At 53.8% G+C, this 19505-nt stretch overlaps 6 protein-coding genes across 6 annotated transcripts; 5 read left to right on the forward strand and 1 right to left on the reverse strand.

The window, feature by feature from the left end:
• Window positions 1-322: 322 nt before the first annotated feature.
• Window positions 323-882, reverse strand: A1O1_03098 (uncharacterized protein; the record flags this gene model as incomplete). The annotated part of the gene is made up of 1 exon (XM_007724005.1): window positions 323-882. A coding segment is annotated over one exon (559 nt), but the record flags the coding sequence as incomplete, so codon positions are not given.
• A 2046-nt stretch (window positions 883-2928) lies between these two features.
• On the forward strand, window positions 2929-3924 carry A1O1_03099 (uncharacterized protein; the record flags this gene model as incomplete). The annotated part of the gene is made up of 2 exons (XM_007724006.1): window positions 2929-3450; window positions 3526-3924. 2 exons carry the CDS (start codon window positions 2929-2931, stop codon window positions 3922-3924), a joined length of 921 nt encoding a protein of 306 aa, XP_007722196.1.
• Window positions 3925-5146: 1222 nt separating this feature from the next.
• A1O1_03100 (uncharacterized protein) lies at window positions 5147-7177 on the forward strand (the record flags this gene model as incomplete). The annotated part of the gene is made up of 1 exon (XM_007724007.1): window positions 5147-7177. One exon carries the CDS (start codon window positions 5147-5149, stop codon window positions 7175-7177), a length of 2031 nt encoding a protein of 676 aa, XP_007722197.1.
• A 1324-nt stretch (window positions 7178-8501) lies between these two features.
• A1O1_03101 (uncharacterized protein) lies at window positions 8502-10012 on the forward strand (the record flags this gene model as incomplete). The annotated part of the gene is made up of 2 exons (XM_007724008.1): window positions 8502-9540; window positions 9600-10012. The coding sequence occupies 2 exons, from the start codon at window positions 8502-8504 to the stop codon at window positions 10010-10012; spliced, it is 1452 nt and encodes a 483-aa protein (XP_007722198.1).
• Window positions 10013-10842: 830 nt separating this feature from the next.
• On the forward strand, window positions 10843-13848 carry A1O1_03102 (uncharacterized protein; the record flags this gene model as incomplete). The annotated part of the gene is made up of 1 exon (XM_007724009.1): window positions 10843-13848. The coding sequence occupies one exon, from the start codon at window positions 10843-10845 to the stop codon at window positions 13846-13848; it is 3006 nt and encodes a 1001-aa protein (XP_007722199.1).
• Window positions 13849-18257: 4409 nt separating this feature from the next.
• A1O1_03103 (uncharacterized protein) lies at window positions 18258-19363 on the forward strand (the record flags this gene model as incomplete). Its single annotated transcript, XM_007724010.1, has 2 exons — window positions 18258-18289; window positions 18358-19363. 2 exons carry the CDS (start codon window positions 18258-18260, stop codon window positions 19361-19363), a joined length of 1038 nt encoding a protein of 345 aa, XP_007722200.1.
• Window positions 19364-19505: the final 142 nt, after the last annotated feature.

Genomic DNA, 19505 nt, shown 5'->3' on the forward strand with positions numbered 1-19505 from the left:
TCTGAAATTCCAGAAACGTTCAAATGGGCCCTAGTCCATATCGTATAGTCTTCTTTTTTTCTTTCCTGCGTCGAATTCATCACTCTGTGCAAGACCGTATTGAAGTCTCTGTCCCAGGTCAAGCCTTCAGCGCAGCCAGTTCGCTGTCCAAGTCCACGACCATCTCGGTATCAGTCAAGCTCGCAGCAACCTTGTCCGTCACGAAACGCCACTTGATCCTATGAGTGGTGGAGGGCCGAGCAAGCACTTTTGCGCCCACGCCCGCGCCCGCGCCCGCGGCCCAAGCAGCGTGGCTGCCCATCCCCCAGCGCGTCCTGTGGAACGTTCGCTGCAAGACGACCTTGAGGCGCGGATGTTTCTGGCAGATCCCCAGCGCCGCCTGGCAGATCTGCCGCTCGTGGGCTTTGACGTCGCGCCACAGAAACGACGAGCCGCCGAGCACGCGCATGCGCCAGCTGGCGGTCTCGACAAGCTCCAGCCCGGCCAGGGCGGCGCGCTGGTCGGGTTTGGCCAGCATCCACGCGAATTCCTGCAACTGTTCCCAGTCGAGGACCAGTTGGCGGATCAGGCTGAAGTGGGCCCGGCCGATGTTGTGCAGCAGAAGCGGCACGGCGTCGCGGGCCGAGCAGTTGAATCGGTTCACTTGGTATAAGGTGGGGAGAGCCTCGTCGTGGATTTGGCGGGACACGCGCAGGGCTTGTGATGACAGTCCATCTGGCGAATTGTGTGTTGTTGCTGGTGTTGTTGGTGTTGACGTTGATGGTGTTGTTCTCGCTGCCACGGGTCGTCGCATCGACCATGTCGTGGCGTCGTCGGGGTCTTCGGCCTGGCGTCGTCGGGGTCTTCGGCCTGGCGTTCGGGGTGTTCATGCTCGATCTTGATGTCTTGGGTCGATCGGAACAGGTGGGCATAGATGTGCAAGCGGATCTCTGGTGGGAGGTCTAAGAGCCTGATCTGCGATTCGCGAGGCGAGGCTGGGGCGGTCATCTTGGTTAGGTATGCTCGGAATCCGAATGTGGTGAGGTACAGTGGGCAATTCGAAAGGCTACGCGTAGAGAGACAAGCTGTTAGGCCGGTGAGGTGAATCTGCTGCCTCCGCCATGTGCAGTGTGGGCTCGAAACGTGGAGGCGGGGAAAGGAGAGGTTCAAGTACCTACCTAGGTAGTGGGTAGAAGATTGACGATGAAGCTGACAGGGTCGCGAACGGGTGTAACTTGCATATACCCTTGCAGTCCTTGCTTGTTGCTACTTTTCTAACAGCCCTACCGACTCCTGGTGTCATTGTTCTGATTGCTGCTCTGTACTTACATACTTATGCTGCCCATGTTGTCTGGTGTACACCTTAGCATGGCAGATCAACACGGTCACCTTCATCAGGTAAAACATCATTCATCTTCTTGAACTCCAATTGTCTTGCTGACTTCAAGACTTACGGGCTCTTCAGGCCGGACATGTTCCCCTACAAGGATATGCCTACGAGCCACCCAGGCCTTCGTTCCTTAGCCGTTCCATTGCATGAACCAACCACAGCTCCAAGCGAGGAGTTCGCCTAAAAGACCTCTCGAAGCCGGATTCCAGAACCCACATGTTTCGCCCAGCCACGAGATGATGTCGTTGAAGAGATAAGGCGTGCGAAGGGGGGCGCAATCAAGGAACCATGCACCATCTCACCATGGAGAGTATCTTGCTTGTCTACTACGAAGAGTATATGAAGATGTCGGGCGTCGAAAGCTATTCACCGGTTTCCCTTTGACCACTGCCATCATTCTTCCTCCACCTTCGACCTCCCCGAATTTGGTTTCCGGGCAAGCAAGCAGTGTCAGATTTCCACCACCTTTCAACACAACTACTACATCCGACGACATACGAGGTATATACACTACTAAACCACCCACGAGCAGAAAGACTTTTCGCCTGGTTCCAGCACCTCATACTGCTGTCAGACCGGAAAACAGCTCAAGACCTCTCCCAGCTCATCGGGCGCGTCCAGCAGATACGCAGTATTGAATACTCAATCTACCTTACCTACCTACTACCCCCTTCTCGCCTGAAAATGTGTTTCGGCGGTGGCGGACGGGACGACGCAGTGGTCATTCGAAGACGTGAAGGACCACGGTACCGTCGGGAATATGTCTCACGGCCCGAAGTGGCCACGTACAGGCGCGGCGAGGCAACCGGTCGGCGGTCCGCGTCTGCGCATCGGCCAAATTACAGCCAGGGCAGCTTCGAGAATCAACGGCAGTATCGCGACAACAGCCACAACCACAACAACCACAATTACTCGGATGCGAGACGCAGTGGGAGCAGGACTCGGGTTGCTACATATGAGAGCAGAAGAAGCAGACAATATGTGGCGGCATGAGAGAGGGCCATTGTATGATTGATGTGTTTGATGAGGAATCTCTGTGCTGGCATCACAGCATGTATATGGCCATCACTTAATGGGAGGTTGCACTGGCATTCGATTGTGAACAGCGAGCGATACAATGAATGAATGATTGATGGGAATGTTGGGTGAGGAATATAATGCGGGCGGCCATTGATGACATCATATATAGGCGGGAGGAATCCATGGTACTAGTATTGTAACTCTGTACTCACAGTACCTGACCTGGGTAGGTACCTGAATGGGTCAAGCAGTACCTTACCTACCCAGGTACGGACTCGTATCAATTGTATCAGCAGCTGCTCCCTCCACATACGTCATGTCATTCGTGTCCTGTGCATCCCATTCGCAGCGCAACTCATCGCATGCAAATGATCCCCAGCCCTGCCTTTCTGCCTTCTTTCTCGTGCCTGTTTATTCTCCAACTTACAGAGTAAATTGAACACAGCACACCACAAGAAGTCGGTTCAATCTTCCACTGACTTGACCTACACTACCTACACGGCCTACATCATAACCCTTCTGCCACCGAATCAGCCACCATGAATCGCGCCTTGTCCATCCGCTCCCGCAAGAAGGACGAGCACATGAAAGAGGCTCCTAAACACACCTTCTCCATTTCCACGCTGCGCGGCATCCAGCAAGCCGAACTCTCGAAGAAACTGTACAAGCTGATCAAGACCGAGAACCATGCCATCGGCGCCTACGAGACCGCGGGCCGCGAGCGCCTGTCCATTGCGTCGCAGCTGTCCGACTGGGGCGAATCCACTGGCGACGATGCCATCTCGGACATCTCGGACAAGATTGGCGTGATTCTGTCGGAGATCGGAGAACAGGAGGATCTCTTTGCACAAAACCTGGAGGACTACCGTTCCATCTTGAAGCAGATTCGAAACATCGAGTCCAGCGTCCAGCCCAGCAGAGACCAGAAGGCCAAGATCAGCGACGAGATCCAGAAGCTCAAGTACAAGGAGCCCTCGAGCCCGAAGATCGTCACGCTCGAGCAAGAGCTCGTGCGAGCCGAGGCGCAGAACTTGGTCGCCGAAGCGCAACTCACCAACATTGTAAGTGCACCCCCAATTAGTTTTTACTGCGGTGGGAAACAGAGCGATCCAAGCTAACTCTTGACCGTGCAACAGACCCGCCAGAAGCTCAAGGAAGCATTCGACGTGCACTTTGCGGCGACCGTCGAGCGCGCCGAGAAACAGGTCATCCTGGCCAGATACGGTCGCCGTCTGCTGAACTTGCTCGACGACACGCCCGTCGTGCCGGGAGACGTACGACAGCCCTTCGAGGAGAGCAATGAGGCCAGACAGATCCTCGCCGACGCCGAACAGGAGCTGCTCTCGTGGCAACCCAATCTTGAGCCCATCCAGTCCAATGCCGGCGGCCTCGGTTCCAATCTGATGCCTTCAGACGAGCCTACTCAGGGCACCCGCACCCATACAGAAGTGACCGAGCCAGTCCCCGCGCCTCCTCCGACAGAGAAGCCGGCGGCGGAAAGCCAGGGATCACATCTAGAGTCGGCGACCGCTTAGAAGGTGGAAGCATGGAACGCGGAGCAACGATGGGAGAGGGAAAAGGCACGGGACCACCCTGGTGACAGGGACCATGACAATGAGAAAGACCGAGAAGGGGTCCAGAACAAGAGTCCGACGCAGGATGTGGTTTCCGCGGTGATGTCGTTTGCTGGTCGTCAATCATGAACTTTAGGATTCCCGTTGTTCCTTTTTCTGCGTTTGGTTTGTATCTCGATGGGGGTGTTGGACAGGGCCCTTGGGCGTGGAGAGGGTGTTAAATTGGGCATCAAGAAGTTGAGAAGCAGCAGACTAGTATCCAGGTCGCTTTATTGATTCGTGTTGTCTGTAGAAATCCAGGATTTTTGCCAACATTAATGTATGTGTACGTGCATGTGAAAGGGAGGGGTTTGGTTGTGTTGTATCTTGTGTACTTCCATGCCCCTCCCCGAGGTCAGCTATAAGAAGATAACGAGTGGCCAAGAATAGCATGTCCATGTCCATGTCCATGCCTACAACAACGACGCATTGGGAGCGAACCGTTGGCCTCTCCTAGCCTAAGGGCACCCCGGCTCGCAAGCGAGGTTGTCGGAGGATTCTTTGGCGCGTTCTCGCTTCGACATTGGGCGGCACAGTTTTGGGCTGGCTGGATTGCAGAGGGAGATTATCATTATCTAGAGAGGATGATCAGGGTTTCCGACGAACCAGAACTCGCAGAGTCATGATCACAACAGCGCGTAATCACTAAGGATCTGTTTCGTCTACTGCCAGTGGCATTACAACGGATTCATCGGTTCTTCATCCCTGCTTCGCCACTGCCATGGACGGATGAGGGAGGATGATAAAGGATCAGGGGGGATGATGATAGATGAGGGAGGATGATGAAGGAGAAGATGGATCATGATGATTACACCTGCTCGATATGGCCCACAAGCCTTAAAGAAGCTCTTGAGGAATCATCTGTGCCCTACTAGTAGTAGTAACGAGTATCCGAGTGGACCTCCAAGTCTACCGTATCTCGACCCTCTAACCCCGGTGCTACTCGTGAACTATTCCTCATTCATCCTCTCAGACACGATCGGTTTCGCATCTGTTCGGACAATCAATGGTCGCTGACACTCACTGGCTTCCATCCACCCAGATCTGATTTTTGGATGTCTTGCCATACTAAAGAACGTAGTATGATATCCTGAGCTGTCTTCTCGCCAGATCACCCAAACTCTCACCGGATACTTCGAGACCGATGCCGTCGTTGCTGGCGCTGGCCGTCGGTGCCTTTGTGATCTACTATGTCGTCAACACCTATCTCTGTTTCCGGCGGAACCTGCTTCGTGCCCAACAGTCGGGGATCGCTTACGTGAAGGCGCCCGTCTACTACATCAATCGAATATGGCTGATCACTCATCGACTGTGGCTGCCCTTGCTGGCGAAGCTGCCGCCCAGCTGGACAGCATGGGTCGACTTCTGCATCCCGGACTTCGGCCACCGGCTCAGCATCGAGGTCTTCCAGCGCGTCGGCGCCGATACCTTCCTGGTCGTGTCGCCGGGCGGCATCATGATGCACACGGCCGAGCCGGCGGTCATTTCGCAAATCACCACCCGGCGGAACGACTTCCCCAAGCCCACGGCCATCTATCGCTCCCTGGACATCTATGGGAAGAACGTGGTCTCTTCGGAAGGCCAAATGTGGCGCCAACATCGCAAGGCCACTAGTCCGCCGTTCACGGAGAAGAACAACCACCTCGTCTGGGCCGAGAGTATCGATCAGGCATCCGCCATGCTGGGTTCATGGGTCGGGCCGGATGGGAAGGGCGACAGGACTGTCGACCGGGTCATGGACGATACCATGCGGCTCAGCTTGTATGTCATCAGCAGAGCGGGCTTTGGCAGAAAGCTCGAGTGGCCATCGTCCGAAGCAAAGGCGGATGTTGATGCCGACTATGTCGACGCATCCAAGATCAAGAATCAGGAGATCGATCGTGACGCGGGCCATTCGATGAGTTATACTTATGCCATTCATTGTCTGCTGGATAATATCCTGCTTCAATTTCTGATTCCACGCTGGCTCATGGAGAAGATTCCTTCGAAGACGGTGAAGAAGGCCAACGAGGCCTATTTCGAATGGGGCAACTACATGAAAGAAGCCGTTGCGTCCAAAAAGAAGAGTCTCGAGGCGGGAGCCGAAGACAAAGATCAATTAGACCTACTGGGTCAACTGGTCAAAGGACAGGTTAACTCCGGGAAGAGCAAGGACACGCCTCTGACGGATTCCGAGATCCTGGGGAATATGTTCGTCTTGATCCTCGCTGGCCACGAAACGGCTGCCAACTCGATACACTTTTCGTTGGTGTACCTGGCGCTCTACCCCCAGAGCCAAAGAGCACTGCAGAAAGACCTGGATCGCATTTTCCACGGCAGGCCTCCTTCGGAATGGGACTATGACCGCGATCTCCCGGCCTTGTTTGGCGGTATGGTGGGTGCTGTACTGGCGGAGGAACTGCGGCTGGTGCCACCGGTGATTGGAATACCCAAGTCGACCTTTGGAGTGCCTGACCAACCGATCACGGTCGACGGCAAGCCCTGTACCGTACCCAGCGCCACGTACATCAGCCTCTGTTCATCAAGCGTCCAGCGAAACCCGAGATGCTGGCCGGCCGGCAAACCGACATTACCGGGTGGCAAGCCCGTCCATCCTGTTTCAAACGTGGACAATGATCTCGAGGAGTTCCGCCCCGAACGCTGGCTCCTAGGCGAAGAGGGCGAACTGCAGACAGCGGTGACGGGAACGAAGGAAGAAATGCCCACGGAGACCGTCACCACTGACGACCTTGCAATCAACGAGGCCGCCGACACCTCGGACCGAATGTACCGTCCTCCTAGGGGCGCGTACGTGCCCTTCAGCGACGGGTACCGCGCTTGCCTGGGGAGGAGGTTCGCCCAGGTCGAAGTCCTGGCCACCCTGGCCGTCATTTTGCAGACCTATTCGGTCGAATTGGCCGTGGACCAATGGGCTTCAGATGAGGAAGTAATCGCAATGGACGAGGATGCCCGAGTGGAAGTGTGGCAAAAAGCTGCGGAGCATGCCCGGGATTTGATGCTCAACGGTCTCGGCGTCATCATCTCGCTGCAGATGAGAAATGGTCATGTCAGTATGAGATTCGTGCCGCGAGGGCAAGAGAAGTTCCCGGATGATGTGGATGAGAAATGGAAGGAGAAGCGTCCTGATTTGTGTCGGGGGATGAAACCCGTTGCTGACTGGAGATTCTGGGGATGAAAGAGTGTTTGCTGCAGTGGGAGGAGGGACTTTTGGCTGTCCATCACTTACCAGGCGTTGCGCATCACGCATCCATGTATGTAGCGGTATGAAGTTGTACAGGTTTAGGAGAGGGGCAGTGGCAGTGGCAGTTGCACATATGAGATGAAATTTGAAGTTGTACCTACATCCTACCTACATATGTGAGGATGTATTGTCATCAACCAACTGGTATACCTACAAGCAATAATGGATAAACTGCACTGGAGCGCTCCCTTCTTCTAAAGCCCTCTCCTCGTCTTCTCACATCTGCCACCTCTGTCAATCCTGATACAGATCACTAACTACTATTATCCGACAGCTACAGTAGCTTGCCGACTGCTGCAGGTGCCTGCCTAAGCGGCTGCGCTGGCTTGGTCTGAGTCGCTGAGGCGGTGGATGTCGATGCATGGGTCCGCCGCATCTTGAATCGATTCTTTTTCTCTCTCCTTCATCTATTTGTCCATTCCGCCGGTCCTTTGCTTTTGTTTGTTCCCTCCAGCGGATCTCTGCATCGTCCGGTATTTTCCTCCTCATGGGGATTTGTCTTCCGCATCACCTACTGGCAGATCAGCAACGAAGCCAGAGAAGCTCCGACCGGCTCCTCCACCATCCCACGCTTCCCTCCCTATCACCAAGCTGACCACGGGCATTCCAGGCGGTCAAAGATCCCCTGACGCCGTTCGCTGGCAAACTGTCAGCGGCAAACCTTGGTCTTCAATCCACTGGAGGTCGACTGAATGGACGGAATGGACGTCGTTGGGCAGGAAACACCTGGTCTTCCCATTGGAGATTCGCTGAGAGACAAAAGCAGGTTGGACGCAATTCTTTGACTGGGCCATTTACAACTCTGTGCTGGCCATTTGGACGTCTTGCAGGTTTCCCTTCGTTCAGCCTGTCACTATCCCTTATATACTGGTTGTATCACTCAGGAGAAGGGAGCCAGCCTCATCGTTGCATGCACTGCTCCTTTCTGCATGGTCCTGTTGGCCTGGTTCGTGCCCCCCTGCTTGATGCCCCTCCGTTCTCGAACCTGTCACTTCCCCTTCAACCCTTGAGGTCCGATCATTCCTGCTGTGTGGCAAGGGATGACAATGGTTCATTCATGACTACCATCCGCCCTACACGTCAAGGGCCCTTCGTTGTCTTTCGTTCCAACTCTTGGATCTGTGCCTCGCTGATGGAGGGAACATCTCCATCATCTCATTCCCGAACACTACCACTCTCTACAACTTCTCTTCTCGTAAGCCTACATGCCGGTGCCTATAACTGGCCCCTGGAGGTCTCATAACGGCTGTTTACCTGTATGTTCACCTCCGTGCGAGACCAGGGCCGCCGGCGTCGCAGTCAAACCTACGGCGTTAGCAAGGGCGCCCGCTCATCCAAGTTGTCCCTCCTTTCTGCAATAACCACTGGTTCGCATGGTTCGAACGACAGTGCTTCTACCATCACTCAAGAATCCTATACAAAGTCCTCGTCAAGTTCCGGCAAGAAGCGGAGGACATCAAACCAAAAACGATCCCGAGAAAGTCGAGATGGTAAGCTGGCATCTGGGAAAGGCAGTATAGACAAGACAAAGGGGGAAAAGAGCATGTCTAAAGACTCGATCGATGTCTTTGCATTCCTTGTCCAAGACGATAACCAGTCCACTTCCACACAGCAGCCCCAGAAAGCAGCCCATTTTGGACAAGCGGCTCCGCCGGGACACGAAGAGTCAGATAATGAAAGTATGGGGAGAAGTCTGCATTCTGACTCGGGCATCTCGATGGGGGACAACAGCGTTGGTCACCCTGCTAGCGAGCTTACCCTTGAAAGCCATTTGCCACCATTGCCCGAGGACAGACAGGAAATAAGTGACGGTCAAGAACAGTTGGCAAGCAGACCACACCACACTCGACCACCTCGGTGGAAGTGGCCCGATATACCACTAGCCACTCACCAGTCCAACATCAGTGAGCCTCGCAGCAGGACTCCCAGCCCCAGCCAGCGCCGTGTACGCTTCTCATGGCCCCCAAAACGGGCTGACAAAGGGTCCCGGGTGCCGAGGGAGCGGTTGTCCGGCTACGACCTCGTTGCTGATCACTTGTCACGGGGAGCACTTCCCCCGGTGTTTCGACAGTTTGGCAAGATCCACTTTCGAGTGTTACTGCAGATCCAGGATGAAATTGTGGAAATGGAGGAAGAACTCGCCGCGCTGGACCTGGCTGATGGCGAGAACCGTCTCAGCTCTGACGGCAGCACCTCCCCAGCCTCGCGCCGCGTCAACTGGCAATGGGGTCTGTCCGAGCTGCAAGCGCGGCGGTTAGAGGTGTTGGGCAGGCTGTATATCAAACTGGAGCAATACTGTAGGTGCCTGTCGGATGAAGTGGTGGTCGGTGGTTGACATGGGACTGATGGACGACAGATCAAGCTCTGATATCGGGCCAGAAGGTGCAGAAACTGTCCACCCTCGCCATGCCGGCGGACATTGAGCAATTTCGAGCATGGCTGCAAGAACACAATCCTTTGTCAACTCCCGAGGCCAAGTTCCTGGACGACGAAGACGATTTGGTCTCCTTGAGAGAAGCATCGGCTCCCCCGGGGCACACAGAACCCCCGCTAGATCTGATTGCTCTGTGTATTGTCGCCATGGCCCTCTTTCCGCTGTTGTGCTTCAAAATGATAACTGGCGTCTTGAATAGATTGATCCTCCTCACGGCATTGTGGGCTGCCGGGTGCCACAGACTGGAAAAGCTGCACCGAGTAAAAGTCGAGCAGCATCAGCAATGGCTCGTGGCATGTTTTGGAGTTTCTCTGGTCGCTGCATTGTTCTTGTAGACTGGTCGGGTGCATGCATGGCACGGCTTGGATAGTCTAGCTGGCAGGTGGAAATGGATGGGTACACAGGAAAACTAATAGATGTATACCTACACAGAATGGGTAGGAACCTGGTAGGTCATGAGAGACTATGATAATGTACAGATTGGAATAGTACTAGTATAGTGAGAGAAAGTCATACCTAGATCAGGGGGCTAAGGGGGGCCAGCCTCACTCCGAAGATGACCCCTTTTAGTCCAATCTACAGCCTGATCCAACAGGAGGAGTGATGCCTCCAACTATAAAAGTAGCCAGAACCAGAGCCTGGGACGTGGAGGCTTAAGAGGCTGGGGGAAGATCGTGGGGTTCGGGAGGCTCCCTAGGCGTGTGTACAACTGAACCACTGAAATGGGAGGAATGTTTGAGGGGACAAAGAACGCGGGCATCAATCACATCAACATCCGTCTGTCTTTATTGTTGTATTGTTTCCCTTCTCACTCTATTGTATACTTTACACAGCGAGCCAAGAACTGTTCTCTTCCGTGTCTATCACGCTCTCTATAACAACGGCACATATTCCTGGTTGTTCAATGCTCACTCACCATCGCCCTTCACGTTGAGAAGAAGTCGCATCTCTGCCTGCGCGTGAGACTCTGTCATGTGCCTGCGCAAGGGCGTTTGCACTTGCAGTCGCAGGCACAAACACGCCGACATGGCCTTGACTTGAATCTTATACTACTATTTCTTTCTATCTATCTGTTTCATTCTCATATACAGTCACAGAACCAGTCTTCTTGACGCTTTTGACTCTCCGCCTTCTGCATACAGGACCCCTGTAACGTTGTGCCTCCATGGCATCCAACCTCTTCTCTCGCTTCACCGGGTCCAACAATGCTTCAGCCTCCATCTATGACACCATCCGAGAGCATGATGAAGACTCGGGAGGCTCTGATGTCGAGGAGAGAGCCGGGCTCGTGGCCGAAGGTCAACTGGCCGACCAAGGCTACCTAGATCTGGACTCCCCCGATCCAAACCTGACTCCACCGCAAGTCCCCTCGCGTCACCTCGATGCCTCGACACTGGACGCCAATAGAGGTCAGGCTTCAAGAAAAGACAAGAGCAGGATTCAACACCGGCCGAGATGGAGTCAGGGCACTCACAAACTGCTGGATGTGGAAGAGGCGGATGACGAGGTTCCAGCATCTTTGCTGATTGACCATAACGCGGGTGGCCGTGAACATGGCTCCATATCGCTCCCTCCACCTCCCAGCCAAACGTCGTCCGACGGCATTGCTCAGCGCAGAGATGGAAGTCGTCGGCAGTCTCCGGGTCACCCTCTTCGTTCACAGACTCGTCGACCGTCAGGTCTCGGTGACCAACAACATCCCCGGACTGACGCGGTTCCCGCCGCCCTTTGGGGCAACCTTGCCAGTGCAGATCCCAAGGAGAAGGCCATGTTCCGCTGGGTCAACGTCACGAACCTGGACAATTTCCTGCTGGAAGTGTACACCTACTACGTCTATCACGGCTTCTGGTCCATCCTACTCATGCGCTTGCTGAACCTTGTCACGGTCGCATTCGTGGTCGGCTTCTCCATTTTCCTCACTCAGTGTATCAACTATCGAGACATCCGAGGAAGCACCAAAATGTCGGAGATTCTTGTCCCTCAGTGTGGCAGGAACATGGGCTTTCTCCCGAATGCTTTGTTGTGGCTCACCACCTTCATTTGGATCTGGAAATCTGCCTTGTACGTCATTGACATTCCTCGATTGAACCACATGCATGACTTCTATCACCACCTTCTCAACATCCCCGAGCAGGAAATCCAGTCTATATCCTGGCAGGAGGTTGTCAGTCGGCTTATGGCTCTTCGGGATTCCAATCCTACCATCACCTCAACCTCCAAGAAGCCGGGAGGCTACATCAGGTCCCAGGACAAACAGCGGATGGACGCACACGACATTGCCAATAGGCTGATGCGGAGACAAAACTACATGATTGCTATGATCAACAAAGACATCCTTGACTTGACCCTCCCCATCCCCTTCCTCCGCAACCGCAAGCTTTTCACCCGGACCCTGGAGTGGAATATCGATATGTGCATCATGGACTTCGTCTTCAACCGTAAGGGACAGGTGCGGACGCTCTTTTTGAAGGATACCCACCGGAAGGATTTGTCGGAAGCACTCCGAAAGCGATTCATCCTCGCCGGCGTTGCAAGTCTCCTCTTTGCCCCTTTCCTCGCCATTTTCTTCATCCTGAAACATTTTTTCGAGAACTTCAATGAATATCAAAAGAACCCTGCTCAGATTGGGTCGAGAGAATACAGCCGCTTCGCGCAGTGGAAGTTCCGAGAATTCAATGAATTGTATCATTTGTTCCAGCGGCGTATCAACATGTCTTACCCCTTTGCGACGAGATACATCAATCAGTTCCCCAAGGACAAAACCATCCAAGCGGCTCAATTTGTCAGCTTGGTGTCCGGAGCAGTGGTGTCGGTGCTCGGTCTGGCGACGATTTTTGATCAAGAAAACTTCCTCAATTTTGAAGTGACCCCAGGGCGGACCACAATCTTTTATCTTGGAATCTTTGGTTCGATCTGGGCCTTGGCTCGAGGTCTTCTACCGGACGACAACATGGTGTATGATACATCTCTCGCGATTCAAGAAGTGATACAGTTCACTCATTACGAACCCCAGCACTGGGCGGGCCGGCTCCATACCATTGAGGTCAAGCAAGAGTTCTCGCAGCTGTACCAAATGAAGCTTGTCATCTTCATCGAGGAGGTGTTGAGTATGATCTTCACCCCTTTCGTGCTCTGGTTTAGTCTCCCGAAGTGCAGCGATCGGATCATCGATTTTTTCAGAGAGTTTACGGTCCATGTTGACGGGCTCGGATACGTTTGTTCTTTCGCCGAGTTCAACTTTATGAAGCAGCCGCATAGAGCAGCAGTCGACCAAGCTGTCACTCAAACTGCCGGAACCGGGATCTCAACCGGAGCAGCGAACATTAGCAACAACACAAATACGAACCCACGAGACGAATACTTTGCATCCAAAGACAACAAGTTGGAGAACAGCTATTGGGGTTTCATGAACGACTACGCTCGTAATCCCAAGACGGACATCCGCTTTCCTTACAACCCTTCCCGACGACGGTTCATTATGCCCCCTCCCGTCCCCGGCTTACCTTCACCGCTCTTCCCAAGCGCAGATCCAGGCCAGGCATTTGGAGGTGGAATGGGAATCCATGCAGCTCGTCATGGCAGCACAGGAACGGGGGTGCTTGGATCCCCGTACCGCGATGCCTCAGGCACGCCCGGATTCGGCGCCCAGCCTCACGCGCACGGTCACTTGCCATCTCAGCCACTCGGCTCGCCGCTTCAGTCGATGCTTCTAGACCCGCATCATCAGCCTTCCGCCAGCGGATTGGTCTCATCGCCACAGACTCTTCGACCTCGCGGTGGTGGTGGTGGTGGTGTCCATGGCCTCTTCGGGAGAACCCGACCCGACATTCCTGACGAGTTGGCCGAAGAAGACGACTTCCCTCCCGGACGTCCCCAGTCTTCTCGTCTTCAGCCTCAGCCTCGTCCTCCACCAAGGTCAGATGGTCTGGCAGGAGCAGCCGGCAGGGCGGATCGTCTCTCTGACCGCACCACACAGATGCACGAAGGTGAGCTCGGCTCCTGGAAATATGAGGACAACTCGTCATCTGGGGAGGCCAGCGAAGACGAAGACAGCAATGCCAAAGCCATCACTGCGTTGGGCGCGCTGGGTCCGTTGGGGTTGATTAGACAGTTCCAAAAGGCTCAGACGCAGGACGGAGGTAGGACGAGAGTTGGTGAAGCGGGGATGTGATATTGACCAGTGTACATTCCAAAGTCTGACGCCATGAAGCATGAGTCTCGAATCCTGAACTGTGAAGTACAGAGTGTTGGGAGTATGAAGGCTGCAGTTGTGGCCGGAGGTGGACGACAGGGTGGAAAGTCGAACAATACCAATGGGACGTTGAAAAACAGACTCTCAACAACAAGAAGAGGATGATACACCCAAGATGAATGGACCGTTTGTACCCTTCTAGAAAAGGTGGCATTCGGTCCAAAAGGGACGATGCTCCCTTGTGTGAGTAACGCGCTGTGCACCATACAAGTACTAGTACTAGTACCAGGATAGCAAATACTGGTAGGTAGCCTCATAACATAAATACCCGCCTCTTTAGTACCATGGGCGTAAAGCCCTTTCCCTTTGTTGCGTTGGTTTCGATGAGGCATGGACATCCCATACCAGTCAGTCAGTGCTGGAGGGGGACGTCGAATGGTTCACTCTGTCAAGAAAATGGGACACACCCCGGGGTGCACAATTTGAATCAGTTGAAGCATTGGCAGGCAAGCTTCGGGTACTGAATGCCCGTATGGCAAGCCTCATTCCATCATCGAGGAAGAGCAATGCTGTCATGAACGCTAGGCTTATCACTTTATGTGATGTGCTTGGATTAGAAGGGTACACTACGCGTATGATGGAACAGGCCGGCGAACTGTTTTAGCGATACCAACGCAATATTCTATCACCTTGCCTGATTGCCCGACACCCTTAGATAGAGAACATGCTGACCATTATCAGAAAGCTAGACGGAGGAGGATCGAAGTCTGATGTTAGGAAGTGAGTGGGTCGGCAGCTGGATCTGGCCGGTGGCTGTTCGTGTCATCTTGGTTTGCAAAGGACGATCGAACCAAAGAGGGCTACATTCACGTCAAAGCCCAATGAGCTGATTGCTCTTGGCCTAAGGCTTCTCCGTGTCTGCGATGCACACGCTGACACATGGCAAACGTTCGTCGGACAAGAAAGGCAGGGCTTACGTACCACTTCGACGACGAGGGAAAACGAGCCGGAAAGCTGGAGCCTGGCCGCACTCGGGGATCCTCATCCATCTTGTCTCACCAGTTACACATGTGTCACCCGGTTCTCGTTGGAAATGTGGTTGTGACACCTCGTGACCGAGCATGGTCGGGGCTATTCTCTGAGCGAACGCGACGCTACAGCCATGTCATGCCATGCCATGCCATGCGGTACGAGGGGAGTAAGAGTCGGGAGAAAGCTGCAGCTGAGGGTCGACGATATGTTCCCGTCGCACGACACTGACATCGAAGACTCCGAAGCAACTTGGCAGCTGAGAAGTAGTGGTGTTATTAGTAGTCGTTGGATTTCTTGTGGGCAACTGCATGGACCTTGAGTTTCGCAGAGCTGTCTGTGACCCTGCATTCTCAGGTGACAGATCATTCATTCCCATGCAACCCCAGCGCTGTCGGCTGACCTCCGGGTTGGGATTGTGGAAAGTGTGAGGTTTGCGTGTTGCGTATACAACGAGCATATAGGCCTTGTGTTCCTGGAGTCCGGGGAAGTGCTTGAAATAGGGAGCTGGGGTCAGTCATGTAGTCAGCAATCAGGCCTATGTGAAAATATGCTTGACATCGGCAGCTTCATATTCATGCAACATTGACGTGCCAGGAGCTGTGAATGCCGGGTTCGGTAAAGTGTGTCCATGTGGTTCTGTTGCGATACCTGTATGTACCTTATGTTTGAGAGGTCGAGGATTCCGAGGCTTTGGACAGAGGTAAGCGCTGCCAGTACAGCTTACTGAGAGAGACACCGTCTGAGGCGTCGAAGGACGAGGGCGACATTGATAAGCTTGCGATCAGATCAGATCAACTCTTGTCAGGGAGAAATGATCGACCGTTAGTCAAACAATAAAGGACGCCCCAATTCGAGGTACGTAATCAAGTCAAGTCAGTCATATACCCCTGATCATCATGATCGTGCTGGCAGAGCTTCAAACTGAGAAGGCGAGGATGGCTAGGTAGGGAGGCCTTTCATCGATGACCATGGATCCCAGCTCTTGCAAGTGAGCCACGGGCCGGACGGATCGATCCCACTGTCATTGTCATTGACCATTGACGAGACTCACGCTTATGGTATCACACTGCAGTAGATGACCATCGTAGTAAGACCTCGGACCCCCAACTCTCGATCGGGACGACTGCAACTCCTTTTGGCCTTTGGGGCCGACATGGAATGATGTGGCTGGCGCCTAGCAGGCGCGGCGAGACGCCACTGTTTGTGATGTTGGGCGTGGCTTTTCGCTCTCCCGAGATTGCGGTTGTGATGGTTGAGTTGACAGCGGATGACTAGGTCGATCGCCATGCCATGGGAGAGGGCTCGTGCACTATCAAGAGAGTGAACACAGTATGATTGAATAGGAGACGAAGGAGAGGCACCTCAGGTGTAACAGGATGAACTTCCGAAAGGGTTGTACGGACGGTCAGAGGTAGGAGACGCTGGGCGCAGGCGCAGGCGCAGGTGGAGGAAACGGTGACGGCGGCGCAGTTTGATAAGGCCAACAAAGGGGCCAACATTGAATCCTAAGTGATGATGCTTCACAGTAACTAATGTTTCTTGGAGTTGCCCGGATTCTCACTACTGCAGCTGAGAAGATTAGGGGCCAAAGGAGCGGGTGAAGGAGCGGGTGAAGGAGCGGGAAGCAGTCTTGTAAAGGAGTCAAAGCATTCGGTGTCATTGGAACACCTAGGTACCTTACCTAGGTAGGTAGAGTAGATCTGCCCTACTAGTTGTGGTAGTGGTGTTTGGGAATTATGTACTTCTCTCCTCCTGCTACTACCAGGTGCTGGTAGAGGTACCTGAGTATCTATATGTATGGGATATGAAGTTGTGAATGTGGTCGAGTTTGCGTTTGGTTGACAGCCTAGGGAGCCCACGACAGGCGTCACTTTCTAGGCACCGGAGGCGTCCTTAGCGTCACTTGGGTGCTTAAGGGCCCCTAAGGCCCTGTTAAGTCATTAAGGGATCTCCGGCGGGCTGATGGGCGACATTTGGGTCTGATAGGACTAAGGAGGCTCCCTAGGCTTATCAGGCCCTTAGGCTTCGAGTCTGACACTTGATAATCTAGGCGAGGATCCACGTGGACATCCAACTACTGGCAACCACCTACTACGTAGTCGACGCCTAAGCAGCCCGCGCAATGCTCTCGCCGACCCCTGAACATCAACTCGTCTGTGCAACTGGCGTCTGCCAGCTTACACCTCACACTGCAGTCCCTGCAGGAAGGGATGCTACAATTCCTGGTGGTAGCAGCAGCATCAACTGAGTCAAGCTGCCAGTTGCAGTGCAGTGTAGTGTGCCCTGGCCGTGATGGTAAGCAAACAAAAGCATTCCGAGAAAGGAATCGCAATGCAGGGGACTCCCTACTACTCGCATGTCGTGTACATAAACGAGACCGAGCCCGGTCTCCCCTTGCCGGTTGGTATTTATTAGCTCTATAGCATGCAGTGCTGCTGACAGCCACAGGAATGGAGTGTCTAACCTCCTGTCCTCGAGGCAGGGAGAATCCATCACCTCCCACGCGGCAAAGGAGGCGTCTCGGTGTTCATCCTTCCTGGATTTATCAAGTGCTCGCCTTGTCTCAATCCGACCCCTGTCCCTGTCCCCAGGGAAGTCTAAACGACTCGAATATCCTCATACGTACTACTAGTACTAGTACTGCCACTGGCTGTCTGACCGACTAATAAGGAGGCTTCAGAGACCGACGTACTACTAGTGGTATGCCACAATGCCCTCCTCGACCGGGGTGGCCCCTGAACCGGGTCTGATCGATATAGAAAAGAGAATCAGTGCAGTGTCATACTGCCACCTAACGACTACATTTAAACCCTTTCTCTCGATTACTACTGTGTGATTGTGCAAACTATGCTCGCCGCTCACTCAGATCGACAATCACCGACTCATGCATATACGACGTCGTGATCTGTACCACTCGAGCAGGACTGGTCACTTCATCACCTTGGAGACCATATAGCTGGCATTTCCTGGACCACAGCACCATTTGTCCTCGGCATCTCCGACCCTCGCGGCGAGAGAACACTTGTGGCCATCTCTTTGCGTCGCATTCCCTTCCACGAAGATGACAGCTCATTCTGGGTATGAATATGGCTTCACATTGCATTCCCTGGCTGAGACACCTTTACTGAGAGATGCAAGGGCGACCACGGCGATATCGTCATCAACCTCCAAATCGGTCTGTTCGTCTTCCTCTTCAACAGCATCAATCAGCCCTGATGCTGCGTCAATGTCGTCTCTGGATGAAGCAACATCTCGGCCGGCTCGTCCCTCCAAAGCTGTCCCCAGGCCGATTAGATTGAGAGCGGCATGCAACCATTGTTTCTCCGCTAAGGTGGGTTCGAATCATCTTACCGTCCATGTACTGCCTCACTGACCACTCGGCCGTCAGGTTCGTTGTGATGGGAACAAGAAAGGATGCCGCAGATGCACCGAGAAGAGACTGTCCTGTATCTACAGTGAGTCTCGGGTAGGCAAAGTCGTAGGCAAGCGAAGGAAGCGACCGGTCGAGGAATCTATCGGATCTGTCCATCTCCAGACGTGGGTTGTCAACACAACGGACTCTGTTCGATCCATTCCCTCGCCAGCCAACACACAGGGCTCCGAAGAGTCCAACAAACGACACTGCGATCCGTTACTCGACTTTGACGGTACCACGGACTCATTCGACGCGGTGGAAATGGCCAACAATCGAAGCTTCTCCATGACAAGCGACCTCTCTTTCTTCCCGAACAGTGGACTCCCTACCCCAATCCTCAGTCCTCCCCGGTTCACTCGGTACCTGTCGCCCTCTCAACCGCAAGCCCGATCTCTGTCGACACAGGCTTCCGCTCCTGTGGACCCTGACAGACTTCATCCGCCAAGCTATACTATGCCGCTTGCTCGCAGCCTTCATGCTGCTGCAGACGATGAGGAGACAGTCTGTATCAAGTTATTGGCACACTTGAAAAGACACGGGCGAGACGAATCACAACCACGTGAGACACAGATTGAACTATTGAGAAAATGCAATGCAGCCGTGCGGAGAATTTTGCGAAGTAAGGCCATCCGTTCCGACTACAACTGTCAGCTGCTTCTTTCGAACATTATGAGCCATCTCGCTCGGCTGTGTGAGCGGCTTTGCGACCAACCGAGACTGGACCCCAACGAGCCGAAATACATCGACTCCGAGTTCCTGCAGGACCAACTTTATTTAGAAACGGCTCATACCTTCTTTGATAGTGCCCTTCAGCAGCAGCAGCAGCAGCAGCCGCCGCCGCCGCCGCCCCTCACCCCGCCTGACCACGAGATGATGGCGGCCTTGATCAAGGATGTGCTGTATTGCACCTCCAGCGTGGGCGATATGCTGAAGAAGGAGCCCCTCGAGGGGTTCCAAATGCTTGGGAGGCACGAAGCATTCCAGATCGAGTTAGAGCAGAGACTGAAGCGAGCAATGGCTTTGGTGTCATCTTCCGGCCGCGATTAGCAAGCGGGCACGAGAGTTCAGCATCAGGAGACGATCTGCGAAGTTATAACGGGTAGCATTGATTGCATGAGAACAGTCTTATGCAGGCACTCAGGTAGCGGAGGTCTTGCACGAGGCTGTGATAAGACCGTTAATTACTGTT

This window comes from Capronia coronata (genome assembly GCF_000585585.1).
Source record: "Capronia coronata CBS 617.96 chromosome Unknown acBCG-supercont1.2, whole genome shotgun sequence".
In the NCBI taxonomy this organism is placed as follows: Eukaryota; Fungi; Ascomycota; class Eurotiomycetes; order Chaetothyriales; family Herpotrichiellaceae; genus Capronia; species Capronia coronata.